Source organism: Chenopodium album, chromosome 5 (genome assembly GCF_948465745.1).
Source record: "Chenopodium album chromosome 5, dcCheAlbu1.1, whole genome shotgun sequence".
NCBI lineage: Eukaryota > Viridiplantae > Streptophyta > Magnoliopsida > Caryophyllales > Amaranthaceae > Chenopodium > Chenopodium album.
The window spans coordinates 13,768,575-13,789,809 of record NC_137838.1 but is presented as its reverse complement, the minus strand read 5'-3'; the positions used below and the strand labels follow the sequence as shown (position 1 = coordinate 13,789,809).

At 33.1% G+C, this 21,235-nt stretch overlaps 1 protein-coding gene across 1 annotated transcript; it reads left to right on the top strand.

Moving 5' to 3' along the window:
* Nucleotides 1–9,657: 9,657 nt before the first annotated feature.
* On the top strand, nt 9,658–19,930 carry LOC145632627 (uncharacterized). The gene is made up of 5 exons (XM_081684979.1): nt 9,658–10,002; nt 17,618–18,441; nt 18,484–18,604; nt 18,919–19,537; nt 19,692–19,930. The coding sequence occupies exons 1-5, from the start codon at nt 9,658–9,660 to the stop codon at nt 19,928–19,930; spliced, it is 2,148 nt and encodes a 715-aa protein (XP_081541105.1).
* Nucleotides 19,931–21,235: the final 1,305 nt, after the last annotated feature.

The following is a 21,235-nucleotide window of genomic DNA, read 5'->3' as shown; positions in this document are numbered from 1 at the left end:
TGGAGGCTGGTGAAAGGGGTGGGGAAGGGCTGGTGGAGGGGGTGGTTTGGGTGGGGGGCTGGTGGTTAAGGGGGAAGTGGGTGGGTTTATGTTTTGTTTTTTTTTTAAAAAAAAAATTTCTAAGTTTTTTTTTTAATTTTGGACTAATCATGTGCTGACACGTGGCTTTTAATTTAAATAACATAAAAAAAAATAACCTTCTCAACAGGTAACCGGTCATAATGACTGAAGAAAAAGAAGACCCCCAAAGTTCGGATTATTCCAGAATAATCCAAAGTTGGGATTATTGTACCAAAATTGATAAAAGTTGGGATTATTTTTTCTAATTTATCCCATACTAAATTATTGTGTTCATATATTATTCATAATCAAAATCATTTTTTTTAATCAATCGAGACAGTTTTTGACACCTCAGTGATGCACTGCACCTCGTGAGTCATGAACTCTCATTGAGGTTATGTGTCCCAATCTTGCCCCACGGGCCTTGAGAACGTACTCTTATTAGTTTTATTTATTTATTTAGGGTAATGCTATATGTAGCCCTAAGAGCTATATATAAGCATTAAATACACACTTGAAAATTGTATAAAATTAGGAATTCATGACAAAAACACGCGTAAATCAGTGTAATTAGTGTTTATATTTTTATGATTTCTTAACTTTTTACGATTTTCAAGTGCAAATTTAATGCTTATATGTAGCCCTAAGGGCTATGTATAGCATTTTCCATTTATTTAATCTCCTTTTTAAGAGGTTGCGTGTTTTGTGTTTATAGTTATCTTCTATCGTACTAATTGAATTAAAGCGCTTGCTTGAGGTTTTTGGTTTAAATCCCCTTCAATTCTCCACATCACCTCGTGTTTGATGTTGTATTAAATTCTCTCAATTATTAATTTCTTTAGCAACTAACCCTTCCCCACTTCACCTCATGCTTAGTATTGTATTAAAGTCTCTCAATTTGTCTCTATAAACTAATAAAAGTCTCAATATTGATCACACCATTCTCATTAAAAATCTCAATATAATTATATAACTAATCCTCTAAGAACTAGACACTCTAATGAAACTCATCAAGTGCCTAGACATTCACATATGTAACTCATCAAGTGCCTAGACATTCACATATGTCTTTAATAGGATAATGCTATATGTAGCCCATAGTTCTTAGGAGTAGCATTTTTCTTCTTAAATATATCTTGGTAAATTCCTAATCTATTAATTAATTTATCTATCTATCTATTAACTTATACTAAAAGCAAATCCATCTATAACACTTGTCATTACCTTGTGAAAAAATTTTCCGCCTTTTTCACTTATCTCTCTTTTTTTCTTTCTCTTTTTTTTTTTTTTTTTTTTTTTGCAAAATCTTTTTTTTTTATCCTATTCTATATATACCTAAATAAAATATTGCTGAATATACCTTATATTTTGATTGTAAAAAATATTTAACAACCGTGCATTATTGCACGGGATTTTAACCTAGTTATTACTAAAATAAAACATGCTAACATCATTAGAGGACACTTGTCAATTTCATATGAAATTTTTCCCACCAAAGCTATTTTTGACATCATCATTTTTTTCTCCTAAATTCTAAAACTAAAGAATTACAATATTTCTTTCAAAATTAATACTACGTAAATATAATTATGTTTACACTATTTCGAATAAAGAATATTGACAACTATTTTAAACAAATAAAATCTATTTAAACCGTGCAACGCATGGGATTAATATATATATATATATATATATATATATATATATATATATATATATATATATATATATATATATATATATATATATATAGGAATCATAATAATTATATTATAATTAGCATAACATTATTTTTATATTTTCACATCTCAAAATCTCAATATATACTTTGAGTATTAATAGTTATTTATATTTATTTTTTTGAAGAGAAGATAAAGCTATTATTAATTAGATAAATCCAATTCCGCCAAAGTAATGATACTTTAAGGGAAATTGTGTAACCGTACATACTTGGCATTCACACCCGTATACCATCTCGCAACAAGGTGTGCAACTGTGTTACAATTTCTTTTAACGTGTGAAAAGAGACATACATTAAAACTAGCTCTATCAACCATAATATCATCATAAACAACATGAATTGGAGAAAAGGTAGTGTTGGACTAGTTATTAAAATATATCTTATTTTACTTTTTTTTTAATTTATGACGATGCATGGGTGAAAAGGTAGTGTTGGACTAGTTAAAATGACGGCTGAGTTAGTGGAGATAGTGGCTACGATAGGGGAGGTGGCCGGAATATTGTAATTATTTCCATGGGATTTACGTTGAATTGTTGATTACTCCGTATTATTCATGCTCTTTAATTTGCTTAAAATTTAATTAGATATAATTTCCAGTATTCCACTGCAATCATACATTTAATAGATTCATTTATTCAAATTATAATCATTCTGCTAATTGATGCATGTTACCGTGATGGTAACACCGTACCTTATTTCTCTTAGTATTAATGGAAATTAATTTTAAATAAGAAACATTTTGCATGTGTTATATATGGACTATGGTACGTACTTTTTCATGTTGTTGCTTGGCTAATACGTTCTTTAATTTATGACGACATTTTTTTAATTGTTTATGCATAAATTTAGCCATTAATATATTTAGTGTAATTAAGTAACCCGTAAAAATTAAAATATGTTAATATGTTGAAATATACATTGATGTAATAAGACTATTTTTACTAGATCACACATGACCTTTACTTTAATTTGTAAGCCCCAAAAATATTACAAGTGTCAAATAATTTAGATTGAAATGAGGAAGTGTACGTATGGATTAGAGGATACAATTTTTTTGTGTGTATTTTGGAAGATTGTTTTATTCAACTTTGTGGTTCAAGGGAGATTTTGATTTGGTTGATGGAAATATATTGTCAATATTTTTGGATTTTTTATTTTGTTGAATTTTATTTCCTTTTTGTTTGGTGGAGAAAGATTGATGCCAAATTTTCTTGTCTTATTTAATTGGATGGGTTTGTGTCTAATAATTACAAGTTATAATCATAGGGTTGTTTCTCCATGAGGATGATATTCTCCTTGGGGAGAGCCTCCATTGCTAGAACTTTTTTATTATTTGGTTTTTTTTTTTAATAAATTTTTTTTCCTTCCCTCTTCTTCAATTCATTTCTTTTCCTCTCTTTAATTTCATATCTTTTCTTCCTAGTTTCAGTTATGAATCATTAAAGGGCGGCTTTCACTGGTGTTCTTACCATTACTCATTTAACTACTTTCAATAAATAGATCTTATGTTTGAGATGGTGGTTATTCTATTATTGTGTCGTTTAAATTCTTTATTTGTCTATCTGGCGGAAGGATTGAAAATATAGGGTTTTATAATTTCACCCCATGACGACTATGCGTCAGTGGATTTTATCAAGCCGAATAGTGCTTACTCACATACTAAATTGCTTTTGATAATTTTTTTAAAGGTGATTGTTAATCAAATCTGCGGTATAATTTTATATAAGTTCTAAGTGTTATCAACTTGTGTTGGAAATTTAGTTTCTTAGGAATTGCTTACAAGTATTGTTTGAATATCTTTTATTAATGATATTTCTTTTTCTTCACATTAGAAAAAAATTACAAGATATAATTTTTTCCTAAAAAAAAAAAACTTGTATAACTTTACAGTTGAAGAAAGAAATATAATTTGATAGAGTGTGATTTTTATGTGTTGAACTCTTAACCCTTTTCATACTTAAATTGTTGATGAGGTTTACTCCCCTATTTTAATTATATAAGTTATATTTTTATTTTTGAGGTTTAATGGTAAAACTAGTTTTTGGCCCGCACGATATCCTGGGTCATTGTTTGTATATAGAAAATTATAACAAAACAAAGTTCAATATATTGGTGGTTTTATAAAAATGATATCATTTGTTAAATTTTGTAAATATTATTGAACATCAAAAATCATTATTTAATATGCAATAATCTGTTCATTAAAAAAAAATATGCAGTAATCTAAATGTTATGTTGTATTAGTTTGTTTTATTTGTTAAAGGGATTTTATTATTATTATTATTATTATTATTATTATTATTATTATTATTATTAATCAGCGATCATAATAAATTCCTTGGGTAAATATATTTTGTGGTAAAAAGAAAAAACTTTTAAATTGTTATGCATTTTTGGGTTACAAATTTTAATTAAAACCTATATGAATTATGGTTGAGTAACTGAAAGAGACGAAAATAAATTTTTAATCATATTATTGTTAAAATATCCACATATAAGTTCACAATTATAATTTTAGAATTTATGAACATGAATACTCTTTTTAATACAACTTTATTATCATATAAGACGTGTCATTGGAGATTTGGAGTGATGGTCAAGTGCCATTTAAATGAATATAAGATTATGGCTTATGGGTTCAAATATTAATGATAACAATCAATAAATTTTTGTAATGAAACATTAATTATTATAATAATAATAGTAGATGACATGGCGACACGTGCCAAGATTGACAATACATTGGCAAAATTACAATCCTTGCCGTGAGTTTAATATATATTGATTGATAGGTTAAATCCCATACAATGCACGATTGTTAAATTACTATAATGAAAATTAAATTATAAAAACGGGATAAAATATAAGGATTCGATGCACCAATTATTCAAGTATAAAAGCATATAACCACATATTATAGATTAATATTTATTATGAACAATATAATATTTTAGAAAGTTTAGATTAGATTTAAAAAAATAAAATGTACCCTCATTGTTTAGATATAAATGGTAAGAATACTTTTTTTTTTTAACCAAATACTTTTGGAGAAATTTGTAATATGAGTTTATGCTGATGATGCTACCAATAGTCTCTCCTATTCGCTTTCAGTAATATGTAATAGACTTCCCTAAGATTATTGTGACTAACATTGTGAAAGTTAATTAAATTCTTACATTGCTAGATTTGTATCATTATTTGACAAAATAGGGATAAGAGAATGAATAGCTTGATTATTGTTCATCGATAGGTAGAGTATTTATACAAAACCTACGCTCATAAGATAGGAAACAACATTCCTAAAAATATACTAACATAACAATAAACCCTGGCCTAAAGATATATTCTCAAAATAATATCTTAACATAAATATCTTAAATATATTATTCTCTGAATGATATCTACGGAAAATATATCATACATATAGTTTCCGATATCTCATATCTCTAACACCCTCCCGCAATCGTTACGACAGTAACAGGAACATTGCGATTGGAAATTCTTCAATTTGTTGAAGCCGAGATGCACACTCTTGTGATGTCGCCTTCAAATTTTTGTTTCTTCTTTTTCAACGATGAGAACGTTCATCTTTTCGAACTCATCAATCAAACAGGAACGTCATTCTTTTCGAACTTGCAAATAACAATTTTTGGTTTTTCCAGAGCAAAACCGAGCTCCAATCAAATATTGGTTTTTCCAGTGTAAACCACACTCAAATATTTTATTGGTCTTTCAGAGTAAACCACACTCAAATATCTTAATGGTCTTTCAGAGTAAACCACACTCAAATCTCTTATTGGTTTTTCAGAGTAAACCACACTCACATCCAAAGGAGCAAAATCATGCTCGAATCAACTCACAAACCTTGTCTCACGACACAAGGAGAACCAAATATATCTTGTCTCACGACATAAGAGAGCCGATTTTTTTAAAAAAATATTGCGTCAAGCATAACGTGAGTGCATCTAGGCGCATAGGGACTATATATTTGGCATGCACATAGGAAGGCAATCTGGAGTTCGGTGGTACATTTTCTCTTTTATTTTAGTATAGTAGTACATTTTTGTGTACTACTATATATGTATAATGTACCATTAAAATATAAGTTATTTGAATAGTATTTTTTATGTACTATTATACAAGTAGTGGTACTTTTTGTCATCATATTTTTCACCTTCAGATTCCCATTATTTACAAAAATGCCATCCTATTTGCATCCTTAATATATAGGGACTATGCGCCTAGAGTTTTCCGCATAACGCTATTTAATGTCTTCATCTCCAAAGATGTGTTATAGCGGAGGAAGTCCACTCACATACTCCAACAAAAAAAAAAATTCTCCCAAAAAAAATTCACATACATATATATATGATGATTAACGTGTACCAACCTAAAAAAATAAAAATTTAAAGAGTATTAATATCGCATAGCGGAAGCAAAATTTTGAATCCCACCGGTGGGTTTAATTTTCTAAACCACCGGCAGGGGGGGAAATTTTTGTGAGCGGTCCCAAGATTTAACTTGGCTCTGATATCATGACAAAATAGGGAGAAGAGAGAATGAATAGCTTGATTATTATTCATCGATAGGTAGAGTATTTATACAAAACCGACGCTCATAAGATAGGAAACAATATTCCTAAAGATATACTAACATTACACTACTAGAAAATTTTCCGTCGCAAAACATAAAATCAACGACGGAACTACGTTTGTCGTTAAAAACCGTCAAAAAATCGTCCTTGCGACGGAATTTCCCTCGCAAATTTTCCGACGGAATTAATTTCGGTCGGAAAATTTAATTTCCGATGGAATATTCCGTTGGAAATTACTTTACGACGAAATATTCCATCGGAAATTAAAGTTTCTGACCGAAATTAATTCCGTCGGAAAATTTCGAAAACAAAATCATGTTTTCACAATTTTGAAATCAGTTTTACTAAAGGGAAAAAAGGGGGAAGAGAGAGAAAGAAAGAATTGAAAGGGAGAAAGGGAGGCAAGCAGCTTTCACTAAGATCTGCCGCCGTCAAACCGTCGCCCTAGGCCGCAACCGGTCTTCCGCCACCGGAGGTCACCGTCGTCCAGCCCTTCCGTTGTTCGGCCGCCGGTAAGTGTAGTTTTGGTTTTTTTTAATTTTAATTAAAAAAACGCCTCCACTCTCCAACGGACCCTTTGTACAGCCACCACCGCCGCCGGTCAGAGGTCCCGCGTCGCCTAGCCTTCACGCAGTTCTCCGCCGCCGGTAAGTGTTGTTTTGGGTTTTTTTTTTTAAATTTTTTTAATTTAACTTTAAAATTGCCACTTTGGTTTGAACAGCCACCACCGCCGCCGGTCTCAGGTCACTCCACCACCGGCGGACAGTCGACGCCTTTACAATTAGCCACCACCGCCGGTTTGTTTTTTTTTTTTTTTTTTTTAATTTTTGGTTTTTTTTTTTTTAAAAAAAATAACCCTAACCACCACCACCCTTTTTGTACAGGTTCCTCCAATCTTGTCCTTGCTCCGACCAGAACCACCACCATATTCACCTCCCGCCATTCTGCAACCGGTAATTGTACCTTTATTATATTTTTTTATTTTTTTTCGAATTAAAATCGACATTTTAATTTTTACTATTTGGAGGATTTGAACATTTACTTGCTTTGAATCTCAATAAAAAGTGTAGATCTAGAGGTTAGTGACATTATAATTTTTAAAATTCTTAGTTTAGTTTATTCAAGTTTTTATTTTAAGTTACTTTAGTTTGGTTTATTTTATTATAATAATGGTTGATATGTTAGTTTAATTTGGTTTATTATAATAATGTAAGACATGACATGTGAATTTGCTTTGATTTAGTATAATAATGTATGATATGATATGTTAGTTTAGGTTGATATTTTATTATAATAATGTACGGCATTATATGTTAGTTTATATTGGTTTAGTTTAGTATAATGATGTATATTAGCTTAGTTTAATTTATTAAAATTTAATAATGTATGTTTGTTTTGTTTAATTTAATATAATGTTCATTAGTTTTGTTTAGTTAATGTAATGATTAATAATTGTTTGTATCAATTTAATTATGAATATTAATTGTTTATTGATATGTCTATTTTATATAGTATTTTACCCCCTCCCTTGGTCATAATTAGTAGCGTTTTTCGCTCTTTAGAGCCACTTTTATTACTAATTGGTGTTTTATAGTGTTTTCGTAGATTTGGTTGACTTTTGTAGGGATTTGCACTTTTAGAGCATTTTCCCGAGATATTATGCAACAACTACGAGCATTGGAGAAGCACGACCAATTTCTATAGCCCAGGACCGGTCAGAGCCATCGAACCGGTGATTAAGGGCTCGGTATATGTGATACCGGGGCATTTGGACCGAGTATTCAAGATCCGAAGAGGAAATCCGGATTGGCCCGAAGAATTAGAGCCTAATCGGAATCCAAAGAGTGGCCCAAGAGTGCCGCCCGGCCAAAGGAGCTCCCGCCCGAAGGCGCGCCCGGCCGGGCGAGGGAAGTAAAGTCGGCGCCCGAACTCGCGCCCGGCCGGGCGCGAGAAACATACCTGATGAGCAAAAAGGCGCGCCCGATCGGGCGGTGCTCTGTTAAGTTTGTTTAAGTTTAGGATTCTTGCTTAATATAAATACTTTAGACGTTTATTAGGAGTATGTCTTGAATAGTCCCCGGTTGGGACTGTCCTTAGACGTTTATTTTCACTTAGGTGGTGAATGTATGCCTTGTTATTGATTCTAGGGATTATCCTGGCTTGTCATTTCTCTACAATGTTCTCAGGGTACATATGACGGGTTATCTAATAGCCTAGATCGTGTACTTGGAGAACTTAAGGGAAATGCTGTCGGATTTTCCATAGAATTGAAAACCTGGCATACATTCGCTAGTGAGATTAAATGTCCAAGGATGGGTTAGGTTGGAGTGATAAGGACCTTTGGACATCATTTACAATCTTATTTGCATATTCATAACATTTTTATGGATAATGAATATTCAATACGCATTGTGACTAATGTGATTATACATATTCGTGAGTTGTGTAGAAGTTGTAATCATGAAACGAACGGAACGTAGCTGGATGTATGAAAAAAAGGTTGGACATTCTATTAATCTGGAATTTGTGAAAGGGGTAGATGAATTCCTTAAATACGTGGAAGATCATCCTAAGAGCAGCAACCCGAATGAAGTTAGGTGTCCATGTTTCAAATGTAAGAACAAACGGCTATGGGATGCGGAAACAGTTACAATTCATACCACAAGGGTTTTGTACCTAATTACTATGAGTGGATGTGTCATGGGGAAGGGTTTCCATGAGTTTATGAAGGGCCGTCAAATGAATACCGTGAAATAAACAAAATAGGCATGTAAGAAGCCATTTTGGCTTGAAATGACTTCATTTTGAGGATATGGACCCATAAACTTAGAAATATGCTTCTTTTATGTGATTTCAAGTCATAATCTCTTATAACTATGTAATTATGAGATGGTTTGAGAAAAAATTAGTTCAAAAGTTAAGAAATAAACAAAATAGGCATGTAAGAAGCCATTTTGGCTTGAAATGGCTTCATTTTGAGGATATAGACCCATAAACTTATAAATTTGCTTCTTTTATGTGATTTCAAGTCACATTCACTTATATGTTTATTTGCTTTACTTGTAACTTATGTTGTTGGTAATTATTAAAATCATATATAATTGTATAATATATTTCTTGTAGGAGACCTACCAGAAGAAGGTTGAAGAAGCCACCACTCAAGGGATTAAAAAGAGTCCTAATGAGTTGTATTGGGAGACTTTGGGTGGTCGCAACAAGAAGGGTCGGGTGAGGGGACTTGGCCAAATTGCAGAGCTGTACTATGGCGACCGGATGGGTCGAGTTTTTAGGTCTTCACAACAGTACATACACACCGTCCGTTGTTTATCAGATGCAGGATCAGATGGAGCATAGGGTTGAGGCTCTTCGTAGTGAGATCCGTAGTGAACTCCGGAGTGAAATACGGAGTGAACTTCGGAGTGAAATGAAAGTTGAGATACAAGCTCGAATTCAAGCTGAAGTGGTCGAAATGGAGAGGAGAGCCGAGGAGAGGTGGAATGACTTCATGAGACGATTCGGCAACAACGACGCATGTTCCACCTTTCAGCCTCAGTGTCGAGACCCTAGAGATGACCCGGGTAGTGGAAGAGCAAGCCAGGGTACCCCTGTAGTTTTTTAGCCTAGCTTAGGTTTATGTAGTATGGACATGTACTTAATTTGAATTTATGTAGCATTTGATTATGTTCCCGCTTTTGTAGAACTTACTATATATTATGTAGCTTTTGGATATGTTCTACTTAAGCATATAGCTTTTGTGAAAATATATTTATTAATATTTCCGTAATTCGATTATGATTTTAATTATCACAGGTATTAGGTGCAGGAACAAACGCTTTTAATGATTTTTTTATTATTGAAATTTTTTGGAATCTGTTCGAATTAAAAAAAAAAATTTGCGATGGAAAATTAAGTGATGTTAATAGTCGGAAAAAAGAATTTGCGACGGAAAAAGGAATAAATCGGTCGGAATGTCACAATTTGCGATGGAAAAAAGGGCAAATAATCCGTCGGAAATCTGCTGTATTTTGCGACGAAATTTGGATCCGTCGCTAGTTAGCGACCGAATTTTCCGTCGTGAACTAGCGACAGATTAATTTTCGTCGCAACTTTCATTTTCAACGACGGATGGTTTTCGGTCGTAAAGCTTGATTTGCGACGGAATTTTCCGTCGTTATGGTCATTCCAACGACGGATTTTTCCGTCGTAAATTTGCGACGGAATATTCACAAAAGTCAAAAAAATGTCCGACGGATAATTTTCCGTTGGAAAATCCGTCGGAATACCCCTTTTCGACGGAATTTTCCTCGAAAAAACATGTTTTTCCTACCAACTGTTTTCCGACGGAACTCAACGATGGAATTCCGTCGTAAAAATGTGTTTTGCGACGGATCTTTTCGGTCGGAAAAAGGCCATTTTCTTGTTGTGGTATTTGACATTATGAAATTCTCACTTCTTAGAATTCAAATTTATTTTATAGAAAAAAATTGCTTGTTGTCGTATTTGATTTGATGGAGTCATGGAGGTACTAACATATATTCTTTTAATTATTGTTGATTAAGAATCTGTTCTTTTCTGCTTAATTTCAGTTCAATTCAGTTCAGCTCAGCTCCATTCAGTTAAGTTCAGTAAAGTTGTTAAATACGGGTCTGGACCGCACCCGTTACGGGAGAGTGCAAGTCCACCACTTTACAAGATCAAGGAGGTTCCACCTCAAAAACCATCACCTCAAAAACCATATGGCAATGAGGGGAGTAGCCCCTTAGCCTTATATTGTGGTGGTAACTCTTGAATTCTTTCAATGTGGGATTCCATTACCACTACACTCCCCCTTAAGTGTTTAGTGTTTTTAGTGTGGGACAAGAGAATGCTCACATGTGGGTTGTTCATGGGCTCAACGAACAAAAGTTCAGTTCAGCTCCTTCCTTCTCTCATAAACAATTCATTTCGGTTCAGTTCAGTTTAGCTCCGATCCAATCAGTTCAGTAAATCAGAACAGACTCTAATTAATACATATTTTTTGATCTTTCAAAAAACAAAAGTACAGATTTTGTGAGAATAAACTTAATAGAGGCTTCATGGGGTATTTGGATTACAAAAACAAAAATTAATGGTACAACGAAGAAGGTTCTAGAGAAAAGCACACACTGAAGCATTGGACTTTTGGAGAAATTATAAAGCTACTATCTGGAAAATAATAATATTAGATTTTTAGGAAAAGAATGCCTAAAAAAATTTTGTCCATTTAGTATAGATTGTGATTTATTTGGAGTATCTATTAATTACGTTATTTCAAAATTAATCTACATACTTAGATATTGTCCTTTTTTAAAAATGTAATTCGTATTTTTGTGTATAGCAGACACAGCCATATAAGTATAAGAAATTGATGTACATGAGACTCGATAACATATTTTGGGTATTATTCTACAAATTTATGAGTTTTTTGTTTTTTAAATAAAAAGTCATAAGAGCAAGTGATGAGAATTAATCTCATGATCACCTAAAATCAGAAGGAAAGTTTCAGCTATATCTCACTCTAGTTAAGATAACTAACATCTGCCGCTAAAAATAAATAAAGGATGTAATGGCTTAGAATAGATTTGAATAATTGTTTAATTTCCAAAGAGCAATGTATATAAATTTCTATAATAAGGAATGCAATGAAACGAAGCATTGAGCTTTTGGAGCAAATAAAAAGCTATTACACGTATTAAGTAACGATAATATTTTTAGATTGATTGATTATATTAGACATAATATATATATTTGACATAGTTACCTTGTGAACAAGTTTATTTGAATGATAAACACATTGTCAACCCTCTCGATAGCTTGTTTTACATAAAAAGATAATTGTTTACTCAATATGAATTATCGATACTTTATTTCTATAAGCTAAATATAATTAATTAAGAAGAACTCATAAACTAATAAGTTCAACATCCTTTACCTAGTTTTATAATTTGCTTGTCAATGTACACCTTTGAGTCTTTGAACCGAAGTATCTCTAATTATGTATTTGTTAATATTGCATTAAATTGATATTATCTGAAAATATATATTTAAGCAAATAATTCGACAAAATCTACATAAATAAAATTTTACGTAAGTATAATTTTCAATAATGCCAATTAAAATAAAACTTGTGAATAAGGTCAAAAGTCAATAAAAGTTTTTTTTTTTTCTTTTCTAAAGTGAATTGTAGATAATGCATGCATATTATCAATTGTATTAATCCTCACTAAAATTTTTTTACAATTATTGTAGAGAAGATATGACAAATTGACAATTATGCACTTTCATATCGATATTTGTTATGACATTAGCTTGTTAGAAAAATCATTACAACTATATGTCATGAACACTAGCTTGTTAGAAAAATCATTGAAACTATTTCTTCTGAAGAAATGTTACGACCAATTTTCTATTTAGGTGTATGGAGATGTAATAAAAATCATCAAGAATAACTAATATAGAAGGTGCAACTTGCAAGCAAAGTTTAGTTCTATATACATAGATGCATGGATACACGTCTTCTTAAACTTTAACAACTAACTAACAGCGGAACGAGACATTGTCATCTTTGAATTTACACTCTGAGGCTGCGGTGTAAATTTGAATGTCACGTGTCACTATATTTTGATTATATGCGTATGTCACTGCTTAATATCGCACGACACTGATGTAGTAGGAGAACAAAAAAGAAGAAAATTTGCCTCTAGGAAAAGGTCGAGGGTCACAAGCCACAAGGTGTTGTTGTGCTGGTATGTAGCTTATATTTGACACAACATTATATTATGGTTGATAAGTCATGCTACCTTTATTTTCATCATTTGGATCCCACACACGTTTAGGACCATTCTAACCAAGAGATGTTTACATTACATGTACTGTGAAAGCTATGTTATTATTATTAATTTTTTTTTAAAAAAAACAATATTATTAATTTTTTTTGAGGAAAATTATTATTATTATTATTATTATTATTATTATTATTATTATTATTATCTAGATATTTGATCTCAAAAGCACGCATGATATATATAAAAAAGTAAATACATGTGGAAGTGTATTTTTCGGTATTATTTCATAATTCCCAACCTATCATTTTAGTTTTGATAAAATATTTTAATTTAATAACCATATATTGTGACACATACTCGATTAATTATGATTTTATAATGGTCCAATGACACTTGTAATTTTGTACTCCGATCTTATAAGAACGATTACTTTTTTAAAAAAGAAAAATTAATTTTTTTTAACTTTACTCAATAATTTTAAAAAACAAGATTTCTATATTATAATTGATATAGTGATATTTCATATGTATTTCTGTGGTTTGAATTTACCCCAAAAAATAAAATTACATAGATGAAAGTGATTTTTGTTTTTACTAGATTAGAGCGTGTCTTATTCATGGTTCATACTCATACTCCGTAATAATAACTATATTGAGTTGTCACATTTTCATATTTCATGTTGTCTTTTTCATTAATATATGGGTTAGAGTGGAAATTAAACATGAACACTTATTTTTCTATTTATAAACCGCCAAAAATAAAGCAAAAGTTGTCACGTAGTAATCCAGCATTAATACCATTGTTGATTGTTAAAACATTGTTGTTATTGTCATGTTGTAATCCAACGTTAAGACCTTAATTAAGTATTTGAATTTGGGCATACTTACACTTAGATACATTTTTTTTTTAGGAAATACACTTAGATACATAAAAGAGTACGGAATATATATATTTTTTAATTTATTGATCGAAGAGCTTCAAATACTCCGTAAATAAACTTAAAGTTTTACAGTAGTCGTTTGAAAGATGACTATCATAACATTTTAATGATTATATAACTCATAATTGACATATTTTTTCAAAGCAATAGTTATATACTTATATTACTTTATTAATGGTATAAACTATGAGTAGTATTATCAACATTTTTTTACTTTATTAAATTTTTAGTTTCATTTATGTAATTTTTATACTTAATTTATAGTTCCTCAACAAATATTTATTTTATGTTGGATTAAAATTTTTAAAATTTATATTTATATTGTAGATATTATAAGACTAATTGTGACTATTATTTTATAACGTGAAAAAATAACCGATCATATTGTATATCATTAAAATAATATGGTAGTCATTTTTCAAAAGACTGCTATAAAATCATTAATACTTTTGATACTGCTAATTAACTCTAGATATAGGGTCTGTTCGACAAAATTAGCTGTAGCTGTTGGTTATCAGTTGTAGAGGTAGCTGTGCTGTCAAGTAGTAGCTGTTAGAGGTCAGCTGTCAAGGTAACGGTTCATACTATGAGTGTTCGGTAAAAGTAGCGATTGAAATTATAAAATACAATCATCATCATCATCATCATCATTATTATTATTATTATTATTATTATTATTATTATTATTATTATTGTGACGTGTTATGTAACATATGTTTGATAATTTTTAAAATTTTATAGTATAATGTATATTGCTAATAGGTAATCAATTTATAAAATAAAAGATAGAAAAAAAAATACTCCTCATAATGAAAGGAATAAAAGAAAAAAAGATATGAAATAGAAAATTTTGACATTATGGTTGACCGAAACAAGTAACACTGAGTCAAAAAGATAAAAAAAAAAATACTCATAAAAAAAAACATATATATAAAAAAAAGGTTGAACGCTACTTTACAATTTCAAAAGCTATCTTTTTTAGCTTTCAACAACAGCTACTTAAAAACTACCTTTACCTCTAAGGGCTCTAACAACTACTTAAATCACTACTTCACCAAACACTAATATTATTTAAGGCAGTGTTTTGATTAGGTCTAAAAGCTAACAACTACCTTAAAAGCTAATGCCGAACAGGCCCATAATCAGGTCGGTGCATCTAAGAATTTAACAACTAGAAGCCAGGCTTGTCAAGGAATATATATTATGTAGTATAAACATATTGCATTGCTTTGAATTATCTATAAATGTTTTTTTCTATGGAGATTTCTCAACCTTTATTCAAAAGAATTTATTTCGCGTGTCAATGTTAGGAATTAATTTTCCGTAGTTGTATTACTGAATGAACAAGTATATATATACTAATATACGACCTAATAAGATATTAGGGTCGGTAACATTGGCTCATTAGCTATACAATATATAAGGCCTAACAGTCAATAAATATACACACATATAAACTTATTAACAACTTAAATTGATAACATAAAATATAATATTTCTATTTTGAATCGCAACATGTTACTATAGATCAATTTGACTTGAATTTTAAAATAGAGTAAAGTGAATATTATTTAAAAATTAATACACTATCTACCTTAAAAAGTTTATAAATAATAGAAAATTTTGAATTTTGGTACCTCGAAAATGGGGGTAATTGATTTTTAGTACCCATCTAAAATTTTATTTTAAATTGGTACCTCAAAAATGACTAAACTATAGATATCAGTACCTCCGTTAGCATTCTGTCAACTTTGCCGCTAGTGGGTCCCATTATGTAATTATTTAATAATTTATTTTATTAAAAAAAAGAAAAAACATTTAATAAAAAAAAAACTTAAAAAATAATTAAAAAAAAAATCAGAAAAAACCCAAACAAAAATTAAACACCAAGTTCCCTCAAAAAAAAAAAAAAAAAAAAAAATTAAACACCAAGCACCACGAACGGAGCCCAGCACCACCCAACACACCACCACCCTGCGCACCACCAACGAGCCCAGCACCACTACCACCTGCGAACCCAGACCCACAACTAACCTCGAAACCCACGTAACACCACCCACCCCGAAACCCACCACCAAAAACCTAGACCCACAACCCACCAACCTCCACCCCGAAACCCACAACCCACGAACGCCAGACCCACTACAACCCACCACCACCCACCCCAAAACCCATAACCTAAGAACCCAGCCAACAACCCCAAAACCCGCCACCACGAACCCAGACCCACAACTGTCGAACCCACTACAACCCACCACCACCTACCTCGAAACCCAATTCCCACGAACCCAGACCCACAACCACGAAACCCACCACTCACAACCCCGAAACGCACAACCCACGAACTTAGATCCACCCCACAACCCCGAAAGTCACAAACCACCAACCAGCACCACCAATGAATTGCCATTTTGTCTTCACTACTCTAAGTGAAGGATGAGAGCGAAGCGGCGATTGGAGAAGAAAGAAGGATGAGAGACAGTAGACTTCCATAGATGAGAAACCAATCTAAGTGAAGGATGAGAAATAATGGGTACTCTTAAAAGACACTCCATTGCTAAATCATCTGGTAAACCTGAGATTAATTGCTCAAATTGGAGAAACCCCATTGATTTTGTAGCACAATTATCTCCCATTAATCAACAAAATTAAATGGTTAATTGATTTTTGTTGTTCAAATTAGAAATTTGTGAGGAATTTCAGAAAGTTAGGCAATTCTTTTTGGGTTTTTTCTGATTTTTTATGGGGGTTTTTAAATATCGCCCTCGATTTTCTAACTAACGCCCGCAAAATGAAATTAAATTACGTATTTAACCTTATTATAACGATTATAAAAATAATTAATTTTACCTTAATTTCATACTTTTACTGGACACAAAATTTTTTACCGCTCTCTCTAGTGGTGAACGGCCACCGACCTTCATCGGACAACCACCCCAACCACCGTGAAATCAAACAAATTTTATAAATTTTGCAAAATCAATTTCGTTAGATCTTATGGACAACAACAAAATACCAGAAACACAACCTTTGACGCTTGCCGAAGGCTCGTCGAACCGATCAGAATCGGTACGTTGCGTTAATTTTTTTAAAAAAATCGAAACCCAGAAAACGCCTAGGATTTTCGAATGACCTAGGCTGAAACGCCTAGTTTTTTCGAATATCCTAGGATGTTTCGAAAAAACTAGGCGTTTTAGCCTAGGTCATTCGAAAATCCTAGGCGTTTCCTGGGTTTCGATTTTTCTTTTTTTTTTTTTAATTTTTTATTTCACGTATTGGTTGATTGTCATTGGATTTTATACTTTTGAAATTATTATTGTTATTAAAATTAGTTATTATTATTATTATTGTTATTGTTATTATTATTGTTATTGTCATTATTATGGTTGAAAGTTTTTTTTATAATTAGTTGTATTGTTATTGTTGTTATTACTATTAGTCGTCTTCTTTGGTTCTAACTTTTATTAATATTTATATAGGATTCTGAGTCCGAGGATGGTGACGGTGTGGACTATAGTGGACATTTTTTGACAAACGAAGTGTTTCCGAGTTTTGAGGATGCTGTTCTATGGGCACAAAATGTTTGTCGACCGCTCGGATTTATGTTAGTGAAGGCTTCTTACAAGACCGATCGGAGTGGTCGACCGTATCGATATGTGAGTTGTGATCGTGGAAAAAAGGGCATGATAAGATACATGATGAACGCGATACGCAAAGACACCAAAAGCAAGGCAAACAATTGTCCCTTCAAACTCAAGGTTGAGTATGTCAGAGTAGTAAATGGTTGGAATCTTAGTTGCTTGAACGGAACTCACAATCATTCTTTGGTTGTTTATCCCGAGGGACATCGACAAATTAGTGGTCTTAGTATTGCTGCTAAGCAGGTAGTGCGTGACATGACTCAGGCACAGGTGCCACCTCGACATATCATGAGAACTCTTGTAGAAAAGTTTCCCGGAGACCATCCTAACATCAGGCATGTCTACAACTGCAGAAGTAAAATAAGAATGGAGCAATTTGAAGGAAGAGAAGTAGTTCACCAGGTGCTTCATTTGGCCAGACAGAGCAAATACCTCACTTGGGTTTTTACTGATTCCAACAATGTGTTGCAACATGCTTTCATGGCACACCCGATCATGACAAATTTGCTTCGCACATATCCGTACGTGATAGGTATGGATTCCACTTACAAGACGAATCGATACGGCATGCCATTCTTTGAGATTGTTGGGGTTACACCGACTAATCAAAACTTTCTTGTTGCATACGCATTCATGAGGTCAGAGTCTCAGGAAAGTTATCGGTGAGTTCTTGAGTGCTTGAGGTTGTTGATCGGTTATCATAGAGAGCCATCGGTACTACTGACAGATAGGGAGCTTGGCCTTTGTGCAGCGTTGAAGAGCGTGTTTCCAAACACAAGACACATGTTGTGTGTGTGGCATATTAACAAAGATGTTGAGGCGAAGGTTACTTCCATGTTTGAAAAAAAAAGGAGATTGGTGCCAAGTTCAAAAATGGGAGGTGGAGGCTTGTGATTAATGCTACATCTGAAGAGGCATATAACAGAGAACTTGCAGTGCTGAAAACCAAGTGGAGTCGATGGCCGAAAGTGATTGAATATGTTATGGACACTTGGCTCGTACACAAGGAGAAGTTTGTATTGTTTTGGACAAAACAGGTACTACACTTTGGCAATGTTAACAACTGCAGGGTTGAGAGCCAGCATTCAGCATTGAAGTGTTGGATTAATAGTTCAACAGGCTCTTTGGACACGGTTTAGGCTCAAGTGCACTGCTCGATTGAGAACAAGATCATAGCCATTCGTAATGGATTGGAGGCATGTAGAACAAGTCATGGTCAGAAGTACAAGCATAAGACTTTACATCAGCTGAACGGAAAGGTATCCCACTATTGTCTGTCTATTCTTCTCGGTGAGACAAACAGAATGCGAGGGTTGAGTACGGATATTCATCGACGCTGTGGGTGTGCTCTACGTACTACCCACGGCTTACCTTGTGCGTGCCAAATATATGACTCGATTGCTGTAGGGAAGGGGTTGTATTCTAAGAATATTCATCCATTTTGGAGGACCCTTGTCATTGGAGATGGTGTCGACATTCCTAATATAGTTGATGAAAATGATGAGGATCGAGCTCATTTCCGCACCCTTGTTGATCAGGTTATTGCCAGTGATCCTGTGATGCTTAGGCACGTGTCACGAGTTATTGAGGGTGAGATGGATCCTAACTACAATGACCTTCAGGAGCCTAGAGTCAACCCCCGTGTAAGGGGACGACCACCCGAGAATCGTAATAGGCGGGATCCTTCATTTTTTGAGCATGTTGAACGTAGTGGGCAAGAGAATCGATCTAGAAGTAGACCGCCCCCATCTAATACAGGTGATCATCGATTTAAATAATATGTTTATTCATCCTAAATTTTAATTTAACTATATGTCATATTATGTTTTTAATTTTGTAGGTACTGGGTTCGACATGCGCTAATGCAGATACAGCTACGCTATTCCCAACATCATTTGGCCTTACGTCGTAGGTGTTAAGGATGTAATTGGTGATGGGAACTGCGGATTTCGTTGCGTAGCAGATTTATTGTATGGAACTCAGGAGGAGTGGCGATTGGTTCGGCATCAAATGGCAAATGAGGTTGGTTCTCACCCTTGGCTGTACAACATGATTTACTACGACATATGGGGCCAAGGGGTTGGTTCAGGACTGCAAAGGGAGATAGACCGGATTAGATGGGATGGTGATGCGTGTGGAGAGGAGCACTAGATGGTACCACAACAGGATTTTTTTGCTATTGCCACATTATGGAATGTGGTGGTGATTTGTTATGGAGTAGGAAATAGACCGTCGAGCTACTATCCATCTACTACTGTTTTGCCGTTGAACAATCGTGGACCTTTAGATAGGCCTTCTGGGGAGTTTGTGATTGGAACTGTTGGTGGATCGCATTTCATTCGGTTGCATATGGAACATGACCACCCACTACCTCCAATTTCACCAATGTGGTTTAACGCTCGACAGGCAAGTGTAAACGGGTGGGAGAGAAGGTACGATAGAAGGCTTCAATTGTGGCAGACATTAATCAACTCTTGAGTACCGTTGAGTATTGTTGTGGATTTTGATTCAACTTTATTTTAACTTTATTAATAAACATGGTTATTTTTTTAATTTATTTTAAGCATTTCTTTTGTGAAGCAAGTACACAGTCTATTAGAAAATTAAAAAAAAAAAAAAAAAAAAAAAAAAAAAAAAAAAACTCAAACATAAATGTCAACTTGATTATTTCCAACAAATGTGTAAAACTTAAATGGCCACAAACAACATCCAAAACATAGTCAACATCCAAAACATAGTCTAATAAAAAAAATAAAGTCCAAGCTACAAATAAATATTACAACTAATCAGCAAGTCCATTTATTGCATTCCAATCAGAAATCACTTGCTCCAACATTGCTCTGGTGTCTCTCGATAGTGTAGGGTACTCACTAAGTGATCTCTGTGCTGTAACCATGAATCGTCCTACCCACTGTATAAACAGTTATAATTATATTAATAATAATAGGAAAAATAAATTAAATAAAAAAAAACAAGTAATAAAAAACTTACGTAATCAACGTTGGTCCTCTCAGGAAGACCGTGATCATCCTCAACATTAGGAGTGACGATAGGATGACTAACTCTCCTAAACCATGATAGGTAGTCAGGTGCACAAGTATGTCCGCCAGGCGGAACTCTAGTATATCCACCAAGCAGAAGACTGAACGCAGCACCGGGAACAAAACCATTCCACATGCGAGTAGTCATCTGAGCTGAAAAACTGACCCTATAAGACTTAACACTAACTGGTCTATGAGCATCATCAGGCCTAATCATGTCACCGGGAACCTCCTGTATAAACCCCAACTGTCGAACAACTCGACCGGGCATATATGGCTCTATGATGCCTCGATATCGAATACATCCAGTAAACGCAGTCCTAGGCACCTGTAATGCAGGAAAAGCTCCGTACGGCAACCAGCATACCTACAAATTAATACAAGAGTAAATCAACTGTAAATTAAAGCATTGTAA

Bases quoted from the DNA above. Each gene is read 5' to 3' on its own strand.
- LOC145632627 (XM_081684979.1), top strand. From the start codon at position 9,658: ATGGCGACCGGATGGGTCGAGTTTTTAGGTCTTCACAACAGTACATAC. The intron at 18,442-18,483 runs GTGAGTTCTTGA...CGGTTATCATAG, and splicing joins GAGTCTCAGGAAAGTTATCG to AGAGCCATCGGTACTACTGA. The intron at 18,605-18,918 runs GTTACTTCCATG...GACACGGTTTAG, and splicing joins ACAAAGATGTTGAGGCGAAG to GCTCAAGTGCACTGCTCGAT.